The sequence below is a fragment of the Phascolarctos cinereus genome, unplaced genomic scaffold, assembly GCF_003287225.1.
Source record: "Phascolarctos cinereus isolate Bilbo 61053 unplaced genomic scaffold, phaCin_HiC Scaffold_5;HRSCAF=322, whole genome shotgun sequence".
In the NCBI taxonomy this organism is placed as follows: Eukaryota; Metazoa; Chordata; class Mammalia; order Diprotodontia; family Phascolarctidae; genus Phascolarctos; species Phascolarctos cinereus.
The window spans coordinates 236313985-236325835 of record NW_027555958.1 but is presented as its reverse complement, the minus strand read 5'-3'; the positions used below and the strand labels follow the sequence as shown (position 1 = coordinate 236325835).

Below are 11851 nucleotides of genomic sequence, written 5' to 3'. Positions count from 1 at the left end.
AGTCTTATCATGTCATGATCTGTGAGAGCATGTATTTAAACAAGGCACGGAAAGGAAAGAACACAGATGCAGGTATAGGGCATGGGAAAAATGGAAACATATCCAGAAGGGTGACTGGTCCCTGGAAGAAGCCTAGCTGTAGTGTCTAGGACTCAGAAGCTGTATTTGTGAACGGTACTCCATTCTTCAGGGCATGACTTCTCTAGCCCCAGTCCGTTGGGAGGGGCAGGCAATAGCATCTAGGTAACTATTGTCTTGTGCACACACACACTTCTACCATTTCTACATTGTACATTTCCCCCAAGAATGGGGAAACATGGCAGAGGGTGTTATCTCTTTGGACAGCCCTCCTGAATCATGAAAGCCTAAATGATGGGCATTAGGAAGGAGCAGAGCACCTGAATTTCAGGTTTGTCTGGTGGTAAGGTCACTATTGTGGATTTTGTTGGTGCGCTACGGTGAGAAGGTCTGTGGTCTCTTCTGTGAGTCAATCAGTTTCCTAGAGGCTTGGGGTGAGGGTCATTAAAATGGGAGGCTGAATTCTAGACATGAACCTAGAGGGAATAAAGAGAGGGACAAGTGAATCTGGAGTAAGCGTGTGTCTCTTATTCTGTGCCTTTCTGTTTGTCTTTTTTTCCTTTGGTCTCCATTATTCATTTACCTGAATGTTTTAGACTTCTTTCCTCTTTTTTGGAGAGCCCTGGGGGAATGACCCAGAAGAGAAGGATACGGAGAGGGTGACCAGGTCAGGGAGAAGAAAAACTAGGATAACGTAAAGGGATTGTGTTTACTACAGGTAATCTATGTGGGGGCTGAAAGGCAAGAGAAACAGGCTGGTATGTAGGTTAGGACTGCTCCATGAACTCATATGGCTATAGGGAGCTTGGTGGTGTGAGAAAGCCCATCTGCCTCAGGAGTTATTCCCTTCTTAGAACTTGGATCCTTGTTCAGTGGCCAGAGGTGCATGAATTGGTGCAGGACCATGGGGCCCAGAGGTAGCATGAGAGCTAGCCAGGCCAGGCCCAGGATGATCCAGACGGCAGCTAGACTCCTGTACACAGAGATGTAGTGCTTGTCAGGGTCTGTGCCTGGGAGAAAAGAACAGAGGGGATCCTGTGTTACGGTCACTCTATAGGTCCTGGTCTCCACAGTCATACACATCTGGCTTACAATGATCTTCCCAGATGTTCTACCATGGCTTCATGATATACAACACCTAGAGGACCCTAGCTTCTGAGGCTGTGTGGGGAGAATCTTTTCTTTCTCCCAGAGCCACTGAGAACCCCATTAACTCAGGCCAGATCCGGCTCTCAGTTTTACAGGAAAGGCCTTGGAGATTAGCTAGGGGTGGAGGGAAGAGTAGGGATGGACAAGGACTAGAGACTTCTTGATATTAACAATAATAATAACTCACATTTAGATAGTGCCTTAAGGGGTTTCCTCAGAACTACCCTGTGAGGTAGGTAGTGTAAGGTTTTTTTTTTTCCCCCTTTAAACCTCAGGAAGAGTTTTAAGGAAATGGAAACAATGAAGTCACTTGCCCATGGTCACACAGCTTTTAAATGGTTGAGGCTAGATTTGAATCCAGGTCAACCTGACCTGGAGTCTAGTGCTCTATCCACTGTGCCACCTAGCTTCTTCCACATTACTAAGAATTTATAGGTGCCTCACAAGTCATGTACCCCTCTCCCTCAAAAAGTCTTGATGGGGCTGAATCCCTTGTTCCCAGCCTTCTAGCTCCATTATCCCCCTCCCCTCAACCCCCAGGTCCTCTAGCTCCTGATGCCCTGGCCCTTAAAGTGCCCCTCTTCCTTATGCCCCATTCCCATACATCTCCCTTACCTACAACATAGTCCCCAAAGCCAATAGTGCTGAGGGTGATGAAGGCAAAATAGAAGCCCTCACCATAGCTCCAGCCCTCCACGTGGCTGAAGACCATGGGGGGAAGGATGAGGAGGAGAAAGGTTCCCACAGTCAGGAACAGAGCAAGGCCCAGGGTCTGTACCACCTAAAAGAGACAGAAAACTGATGGAGTAGCTCCCATGGCTCCAGGATGACTTCAGGGAGTCCTGGGGCCACTTCCTCCATCAAGGAAAACAAGAGGAGGCTGGGCCTCCTCTGCCCAGCAGCTTCTCTGGGGATATTTGGCATGCATTTGCCAAATCCCATGCTATCCCATGCCAATTGCAGATTTTGGAGAACTCTTGGGATTTGGGGATAATGCTCCAACAAGTATTCTGATCTTTTACATGAAGAAACAACTCAAACTAAGTTGGGTTTGAGGAAGGGGATCACCTACAGACAATACTTGTCCCTCCCTCCTCATTCCTGGGAGAGCATGTGAGGTCAATCCAAGGGAAGGACATTGGCTTCACTGAGGGATGATGGAAGGACTGGGGCCAAGTTGTAATGGGAATGTGGTTGTATTTTGGGAATAGGGCAGGGATCATAAGGAGGAAGGGCGTGATTGAGAGCCAGGAGATGTAGGGGTTGAAGAGAAGCTTTTGCTGTGCTAGGACTACAGTGAGGAGTGGAGAAGGAGTCATAGGATGAGGAGAGGTGGTACCTGATAGTGTCTTGGTTGATGCCCCCAAGTGTCCATTGTGGCTAGGTGAGACCTTAGTCCCGTACCCAGATGATTGAGAAACACCACATTGAGTGGGATCCCAAACAGGGCATAAAAGATGCAGAAAATCTGACCTGCTTCTGTGCTGGGGGACAGGTTTCCATAGCCTGGAGAGGGGGAGAGGATTGGGAAGTCGGATAAGTGGTGAGGCTTATATCAAGTGCAGATTTCAGAATGTGTATGTCTATGCCTTACAACCTTCCCCTCAACACCCAACAACCTATTGGCAAAATAGAAATCAGGAGTTCCCTTGTTGAGTAGTGACTGATTTGAAGACAGTGGGTAGGTGGGGGGATGGAGGTAGGAGGAATGACTAGTGTTGAAAGCCTGTACAGAGGAGACCTAGGGGTTTTCAGAATGGAGAAGGCCAGAATAGGGGAGTCTAGCCTTCTTCCCTTCCCCCCTCCCCCCAACTCCCCATTACCTATGGTGGTGACAACCGTCCCTGCAAAGAAAAAGCTGTTGCTGAAGTCCCAGTTGCTAGGGTTGGTGGAGTTGCCAGCTGGGTTCACACCTTTCTCCCAGGCTTCCATAATGACCTATGCCAAGAATGAAGTATTGGGGTATGCGGAGCATGGAGACATTGGGTAGTCAAGAAGAAGGAGAGACAGGGTTAGGTGGAGGGTGTTTATATTACAAAATGATCTGGGAAGGAAGGGATACAAAGTCTGGGAAGGTAAGGCATCATGGAGTTGTCAGAGTGGTAGGAAGGGTTTCCATTAAAATGGAATCACAGGGAGCAGCTAGGTGGTACAGTGGATAGAGCATCAGTCCTAGAGTCAGGAGGACCTGAGTTCAAATCCATCCTCGGACACTTACTAGCTATGTGACCCTGGGCAAGTCACTTAATCCTGTTTGCCTCAGTTTCCTCATCTGTAAAATGAGCTGGAGAAGGAAATGGCAAACTGTCACTCCAGGAATCATGGAACGTTAGAGCTAGAAGGGACCTTAGAGGACATTTAGTCCTACCCCCTCCATTATACAGAGGAGGAAATTGAGACCCAAAGAGACAAAATGATGTGGCCAACTTCACGCATACAATAAGGTACCTCTTAAACCCAGGTCCTCCAAGGACAGTGTTCCTTTGTCCTTGGAGACATGGGAACATTCAAAGGAAGGCTATGGTCTTACACACATGGGGTGTCAAAAAATAAGAAAGGCCTCCTTCTGGTTGGTTTTCTGGAGGTGGTGAGGCAAGGGGGTGGACAATATAGCCCGGGGCATCCCTCGTGTTTCTGTGTGACCTGATAGTTCTATTCTCTAGGGTCTTCTAGCAGACCAGATTCTAAGCCAGCAGAGGGTGCACATGCATGGCCTTCTCTGCTGAGGGCTGGCAGATGGGTTCCACTCCTTGTCCCCTCTTGCCTTAATGGTGATTTGGAGCTCCTTAGGCAGAGATTACTGCAGCGTGCTAGGCTTTCTTAGCCTCTGTGTGTGTGTGTGTGTGTGTGTGTGTGTGTGTAGTGGGAATAGTTACAGCTTTCCCTAGACTTAGCTTCCCATGAGAAATGTTCCCCAGCAGGCTGACTCTGTGAGTTCAAGCCTAGTGGGGGTAGAGCGGTGGCCTGGCCAGAGGGACTTTGTCATAAGACACCATCTGCTTTTCCTCAGTCTGACAGGCTAGAGTCCCTGAAAAGACCCAAACTTTGTCCTTACTCCCTTTCCCATAAACCTCATGGCAAAGGACCTTAACCCTTTAGATCAAAACAGTCAACACCCTGCTGGCAGATAGAGGTGGCAGTCTTTGGTCATCTTCGGTGTTTTTTTTTAATCATTATTCTTTTAAATTAAGAAACAGTCATTTTAAAAGCTGGGATTTATTAGACTGGAGAAGAAAAGGCTGGGGGGAAGAAGGTATTTAATACCTCTAAAGGGTCCTTGCAACTTGGGACCAGGACCTTTATCCCTAATGGGTGCACAGGGGTGGTGGTGATGGGGAGGGTATAGACTTCACTTGGATCAGCAAGGAATAAGATCATTTCACTCTCGGTGAGGGGCATTGAATGAGAGAATGAGTGCCTCAAAGAGGAAGGGGCATTTTCTTTTCAAGAGGTCTCTAAGACCAGGAGGTGCCCATCCCTCTGCTCAGGTGCCTATGTTTGGGATAGCTGCAGACCAGCTTAGAGGCAATGGGGGAAGGATGAGAAACACTGCCTTTGTCCCTTAAATATTAACTCTCTGGAAGACTTTTATAAAGATGATGTAAGTGGAAGCAAGAAAACACTATACACTCTTCCTTATGGTGAGGTAAATGGAAAAGACAAAAACAGTAATAACAAAATAACGCTTTGTAATTGCAATGATCAAGGTTGGTCCTAAAGAACAGCAGAAAAATGCACCTTCTTCCCTTCTTTGAAGACTGTGGAGTCAGACTCAGCCTGTGTATTGATTCATTTTTCCAAAATGCTTTTTTCCCCCCTTTCCTTTTTATTCTTTATTATAAGGGATGTCTGACTGGGCAAGGGAGGAGGAGGGATGTATCTGGAAATGAAGGTCATGTAGCAGCAAAAGAAATAAGAATTGGGTGTGTAAAAAAAAATCTCATTCTCACGAGAGCTGGTCCAGAGGAACAAGGGACTGGCATTTTGGGGGGCTTTTGTACAGGTGGGGAAATGGGATGGATTCATTCATAAGTCACTTAGTTGAGGACCTGTCCCAGGGAGTCAGTGATAGAGGGGGTAGGTAGCAGCTTTCAGGTGATCATGGATTCCTGGTCTTGGTGCTCTATCAGAAAAGCTTCCTAATGATGGTGATCAACACTCTCCTGGTATCATGGAAGCTGCTTTGTGCTTCCCACTCATAATAGGACTTTAACCATTAGGACCTCACTGTGGTTCAAACCCTCAGGAGCATGAGTGATAGACCACAAGAAAGAATTGCTCCCAGTCCTAATCAGACTACCTCTAACACTCCCTCTGGGAATTTAGTCTCAAATGGATTCGCTGTTCATCTTACTTTATAGTAAGATAAACTTCCATGGGACACACCAAAAAAATTATCGTCACAGCTGAGAGGCAGTGTAATATTCAAACCCTGCCTCCGGGAATTACTAGCTATGTATCCAAGGGCAAGGACTACATCTCCTTGTGCCTCCGTTTCTATAGTGTTTAAAATTAAGGTAATTCCTATAGCTGACCACTGGAGAAATTGGGAGGTTCAAAGGAGACAATATATGGAAATCTTAATGGTGTATTATTATTAATTTATAAGTTCCCTGCTGGCATAGGAGGACAAGAGATGCTGGTGGTGGTGGTGGTGGTGGTGGTGGTGTATATGTGTGTGTGTGTGTGTGTGTGTGTTTGCTCCTAGGAGCACAGGGTCTTCTAAGGATCCTGGGAACATTCCCTTGCCTCCAGGCCAAACTATTTCTAACTGGTGATTTCACAGCTTCTCTTAGATCATTCTAGTGATTAGTGAGACACAGTGTGGCAAACTGGATAAAGAGCCAGGAAGATCTTGGTTCAAATCCCAACTTTGACACGTGGTAACTGAGTGACCCTGGGCAAGGCATTTAGCCTCTCAGTGTTCTAGGCAACTCTCTAAGACTCCTGAGGTGGAAAAAGTAACTCCCCTCCTCCATCCCTCAATGTCCTGAGGACGTTTTCTTAGGCAGGCATTCATTCCATAAACCAAAGAAATCCTAGGCTATTCCTCTACCCACTCCCTGTGATCAGAAGGTTTTATGTCTAGGTGTCTAATATGCACCTTGTGGGTTTTTAGAAGGGGGAAAACTCTAATTCGGTGGAAAAGGCATCGTAGTAGGAAGGAAATAAGCATTTATTAAGCACCAGGCACTGTGTTAAGTGCTCAATAAATATCTTATTTAATCTTCACAACTTTGAGAGGTAGATGATATTATCCCCATTTTGTAGTTGAGGAAATTGAGGCAGATAGAAATTGTGACTTATCCAGGGTTACAGCAGCTAGTATATCTATGACTCTGGTTAGCACATATAAACTGGTAATCCAGAGGGACCTAACCATCTGCCAGCTGCTACTGTTGTGTGTGTACCACCGGGTGTCATGATAACAGGCTTGGGTCAATGAATAACTGGAATGGTAAATGTGTATATATGTATGTATAAATATATATGTATGTATATATGTGTGTGTGTGTGTGTGTGTGTGTGTGTGTATACATATGTATATATAAAAATGTGTATATGTATCACATAGCCCACAAACTCATACAGAGTTCTGCTCATGCTGTCCAATAAATGAAAAGGCTTGAATGCCTGTAATCTAACCAGAGCCTTCCTGCTGCAGACTAGTTCTGCTCCTGTTCAGAAGGACTAGTATGTCTCCACTTCGAAATGCTTTCCATATCCTCTGGCTTCTCTATTTCACCTTCTGTTCTGGGGAGGACACCTTCTAAGTCTCCATGCCCTTTCCTTTGTTTAGATCCTTTGTATCTTAGTCTTACAAAGACTGGGAGTTAGTGATCCCAATTTTTGACTGGCAGAGTCTGGAGGCGGGGAGGAAACACGGCTAGATTCTGAGGCAGGAGGCTCTAGAAACAGCTATTCCCTGGAGGAAAGGGACCTAGGCTTGGCTCTCAGACTCTTTAGCAAGCTCTCCTCAAGGAACACATGGGCCAGTCTTATTTTAAATCCCCTCTTATTTGCACTCTTCTGTGTGACCTTGGACAAATAACTTCCCCTCTGTGGGTCTCAGTTGCCCTCTCCCTCTCCCCACCCCCATCAAACTAAAATGATAACTAAGGGATCAGATAATCTCCCAGGACCCTTCCAGCTCTAAATACAAGTGGCTACAATTTTACAATTGTTAACCCTGCTTTCTAATCATTCTTAAGTCATTTCATCCTTTGATCATTTCAGATCATTTGAATATGATCTGTCCTCCCCAACTCAAGGGCAGAGACCATATCCTCCTGCCACAGAAGCCACGACAGGTCTCTATATATCAAATCCTTTCCTTACCACCTGACCCATCCCCATGAGACTATGTATTGTTTGGACCAGGGATGCTCAGAATCTATGCAGAGTAACCAAAGAGGTGTATTGTAGGGGAGGGGCGTTGGGGTGGGGGTGGGATTGAATAGAGGAGCTCACTCATCAAAACAGCTTCCTTGCTTGGGTTTAGTCACTGCAGGGGTTTGGACAACCACTGCCATCTGATGTTCCTGAACTTGAAACTTCAGGCCCTTCCCATTGGAGGAGGATCTGATGATAGCTGTTATGGACATTTAATTGTGTGGCACAACTGTTGTCCAGCCCCTGGCATTATAACTCAGCTGGAGGAAGATCAAGGAGCAGAGGCTTCAGGGACCAGTGGGCCAGAAGAATTGGGCAGGGTTACGCTTAATGCTTTCCCCCACTTCTGTTTCTCTGTCCCTGACTCTCAGACTTCCCCAAAGTCATCCAAGTCCAGCCTCTCCTTCTCCAGCCTCCACTTCTGACCTCCCCCGTCCCAATCCAAGTCCTGTCATTCCACCTCTCCCATCTCCTTCCTTCCCAGCCCAGCCCCACCTCCCTATATCACCTGCACAAAACGTTCCAGGGCATACTGGTCCAGGCAGGTGTAGTTTTCTAGAAAGCGTAGCTTCTCCATCTGGAATTGGTTTCGAGACTGAGCTTCTGCTTGCTTTTCTAGCAGCTGGAAGATGGCAGCACCCAGCAGCAGGTAGCAGAGATAGGCCAGCAGCAATGACAAAGTCCAGCTGCACACCGCCAGTCAAAGAGCCCTGAGCCAGCCATGTCTCTGGCCATGGAGTTGGGGTGGGGGCTACAGCGCACTGGAGGAGAAGGCACTCTCTCTGCTGAGCACTTACCTTTTTCCTGGCCCTACTGGGCAGGGCGCCCCTCAAGCACTGGTGCTTCCCCACCACAGCTGGCTGGGCTGGGGAGTCTGTTTGAACAGTGCAGTACAGTTCAGCCCTGCTGCTCAAAGTGCCATGAATGCAAACAGGTCTGACGTGCCCTGATCTGGATGGCCTTCCATGAGGAACAGGACGAGAGACTGTGCTCCACTGAAGTCATTCTGCCCTTTCCTCTCCCACAGAGTAGAATGAGAGTGGTCTCATTACTTCTTCCACCAAAGGCAGGTTTAGCCTTAGGTTCCTGCATCAGCTCCATGGCTTTTCTTCATCCTTCAGACACTAAAAACATGGGTCCTTTGAGCCCCAAGCCATAGGAATTTGGGGGAAATCAGAACTGGTATGGACTTTCACCATACTCAGTTCCCCTCACTGTGAAATGGGGTGAAAAGAACAGACCCATCTGCCAGGGGCAACACACAGATGTAGGGGACAGGTGAAAAGACTATATAGGTAGAGGGAAATTAAGGATGATTTGATTAATCTGAGTGACAAATCAGAGCAAAGCAAGCATAAAGCCGACTGTAGTATACAGGGATAGTGATGATACGAACATCTAGGACATCTGACCAGTTTGATAGAAGTTTTCACTTTTCATAGCTCTCTCTCCTGTGACCCTTCATTGATATCTTTTGTTTTTACATCTGCCACATTGCTCAATAAATTCCTTCCCTGGCTCCTCCCAGAGAGCTGCCCCTTAAAGAAAAGAACTAAAAAGATGGAAGAAAACCCAGTTTCCCCAAACTAAACAATACATTAACCAAGTTGGACATTATATGCAAACCACCTACTTTGAAGGTGAGGGGGAGAATTAGATAATGAGGCCCAGCTTTGCTAGGTGAAATGTCAAAAATGCCAAATCCGTTTTGCCCCCATTCCTCTGCCACTTTTAATGTTTTTCCCTGGGAAGTGGGGAGGGAAGCCCTGTTTTCTGGGGGTCATCCTGTCCATCCCTCGGTCTCCAAGCAGAACATGACAGGATGATGACCATTGGTTGTCTGTCTCCACCAGAGACAACACAAGAGGAAAATATCACCTGCTGGTGTGTTTTAGGTGGGGTTCCACCCGGTGAATCCTCTCTGTTGCAGGAATGTTTAAAATAGAGAACATAAGATTCAAGGGAGACACGGATAGCTAGCTGTCTTCAGATATTTGCAGGGCTGTCATGTGAAAAGGGATAAACTTTTTCTGTTTGGCTCCAGAGAGAAGAACATGGAGCAGTCAGTGGAGTTGTAAAGAGGTACATTTAAGCCTCAGGTCACAATGATAGAGAGGCCATCTTGGGGTGTGGTAGAGAGAATGCCACCGTTATGTATCATCCTAGGTTGCCACAGTGCTGCATTTGGGCAAAGAAGTAAAACTCGTCAGGAAACTATGTCTTTAGTCTCTCACCTCTCCTATTAGTAGCCTGGTACTATTTCCTCATTTCCCCTCCAGCCTTTTCCTATTCCACGTTCCAAGTCTTACAGGGTCCTGTCCTCAGACAGCTATCAAGACAAAATTGTTAACTGCCATCTAAGCTGTGCGCCATGGGCTTAAGCTTTATCCCTCTTAGGGGTAGATGATCTATTTCCTTACATACAACTTCTGCTCTTTCCCCCTCCCCCACTGCATTCACACATGCCCATACAACCCCATACCCATTGCCCTATAGCCACACTCCATACGAACCCCCTGGTATACCCATGTTTGGCGCTGGAGAGGCCAGGCACTAGAAACTAAGAATGGAAAGACTGATTTTTGGTTTGGCTTTTTTACTTGACTGGTGACAGAATGGTGAGAGACACCCACCTGAAGAAATGCTCACTTAGATGCTTGAATGAATGCACATTTAAGAGAGGCAGTTGAAGACTAAAATCTCCCCAAAGTGTAAGGAATAATGTTAGGAAGGTTCATGTTTTAGGCCAGTGGAGGGCTGCTTAGGGTCCCCTTGGATTACATCATTTAGTCAACCACGTAATCCATCTATGTATAAATTTGGCCTTTTTTTTTTTTTTTTGGCCATGTCAGCAAAAATCCTCTATAGACTTGGTAAAGTTTGGTTAAGAGTTCATCATTCTTCCCTACATTATTCCTCTCTCACTAGCCATTCATTTCAAGAAGGTGACCGCCACGGCTAAGATGGACAGACAGAATGCATGATTTACTATCTCCTGAATGGGTAGTTATTGCCCTTAACGAGAAGAGCTAACCTGTGCTTCCCAAGGGTGGGGGCCAAAATCAATTAATGGAAAGTTTAACATGGCTGATCCTATTGGTGGAGCTTGATCTGACATCTGGAGATGATAAAGGATTTTTTGAGGCTGAACTAATTAGGAAGTTGGAGGAAAAGAGGGAAAAACAACCTCCCAAATCGATTGGGTGTACCATGTAGAGAGAGAATACTGAGTAAACACAGCATGGAGGAGGCTCTTTCCATCTGAATAACTCCTGAGATAAGGAAAAGGACAAATCGCTTACTCACCTATCTGACATTGGTATTCTCCCATGGATTGATCCAAATAAATATAGATCCACATATATGGTGGGGGAAGCACATTTTCTTAAACTGTAACCAATGAGTCAGGATAGGTACTACTTCTCTACAATGCTCTTTATTGCCGTCTACTTCTGGGGAGAGGACAAACCAGGGGAGGAACAGGGTCATAGGAGCATAGATTTAGGGTTGGAAGGGACCTTAGAGGTCACTGAGCCCACCACCCTCAAATGAGATAACACATGGAAAGTATTTTGCAAATCTTAAACACTACTTAAATGCTAGCTATTACTATTAATATTACAGATGAGGAAAGTGAGGCATGGAGTTAAATGAGTTCCCTAAGTTAATAGCTAGTAAGCATTTGAGGTAGGATTTGAACTCAGATCTTCTTCTCTTAAGTCTAGTGCCTGATCCACTATGCCATGCTGCTGGGCCCCATAAACTCAGAGGGGGCAGAGATTAAAGATGACTCCCAAAAGAGTTTGATAAAAGATGTTGGAAGGTGGTTTCTTATAGGTTCTGAAGGTCTTCTAAAATGAAGAGGGGCCTTCATGCTTTTCTACAGATGGAAAATGGAATAATGTCTCCAGGTCCCTACCAACCTAAGGAGCTAGATTCTTCATGAACTTGGAGGACTTATGCTGTGTTCAGCAGAAGGGGATGGGGGAAAGTTCTGAATGGTGATTTAAAGCGAAGATTCCCCTCCCCCCCTTTATCATTTAAGTTTCTAGGAAGAACAGCACTGTTCTGTCTCATTTCTTTCCCAGTGATACTCAGTGGCTCTCTACAATCTCTGCTATGTCCCCTCCCACCTCCTGCTGTCACTAACACAGTCTCTGATTGGGTCATCAAGGACTTCCTGGTCATTTTCAACAATTTCCACACTGTTTTCTTCCTGGCTACCTGGCAT

At 46.1% G+C, this 11851-nt stretch overlaps 1 protein-coding gene across 1 annotated transcript; it reads right to left on the bottom strand.

Annotated features, from left to right (window-relative positions):
- Window positions 1–10: 10 nt before the first annotated feature.
- On the bottom strand, window positions 11–11851 carry KCNK16 (potassium two pore domain channel subfamily K member 16). The gene is made up of 6 exons (XM_020999475.2): window positions 11754–11851; window positions 8129–8306; window positions 3051–3165; window positions 2567–2733; window positions 1843–2008; window positions 11–1088 (listed from the first exon to the last, which is right to left on the bottom strand). Exons 1-6 carry the CDS (start codon window positions 11849–11851, stop codon window positions 865–867), a joined length of 948 nt encoding a protein of 315 aa, XP_020855134.2. The 3' UTR covers window positions 11–864.

What these genes read in the sequence shown, in the direction of transcription:
- KCNK16 (XM_020999475.2), bottom strand. Translation starts at nt 11,851, where the DNA reads ATGCCAGGTAGCCAGGAAGAAAACAGTGTGGAAATTGTTGAAAATGAC. An exon ending in GACGGTTGTCACCACCATAG is followed by an intron (nt 2,734 to 3,050) that starts GTAATGGGGAGT and finishes CCCCCTCTCCAG; the next exon opens with GCTATGGAAACCTGTCCCCC. An exon ending in ATCAACCAAGACACTATCAG is followed by an intron (nt 2,009 to 2,566) that starts GTACCACCTCTC and finishes TGTCTCTTTTAG; the next exon opens with GTGGTACAGACCCTGGGCCT.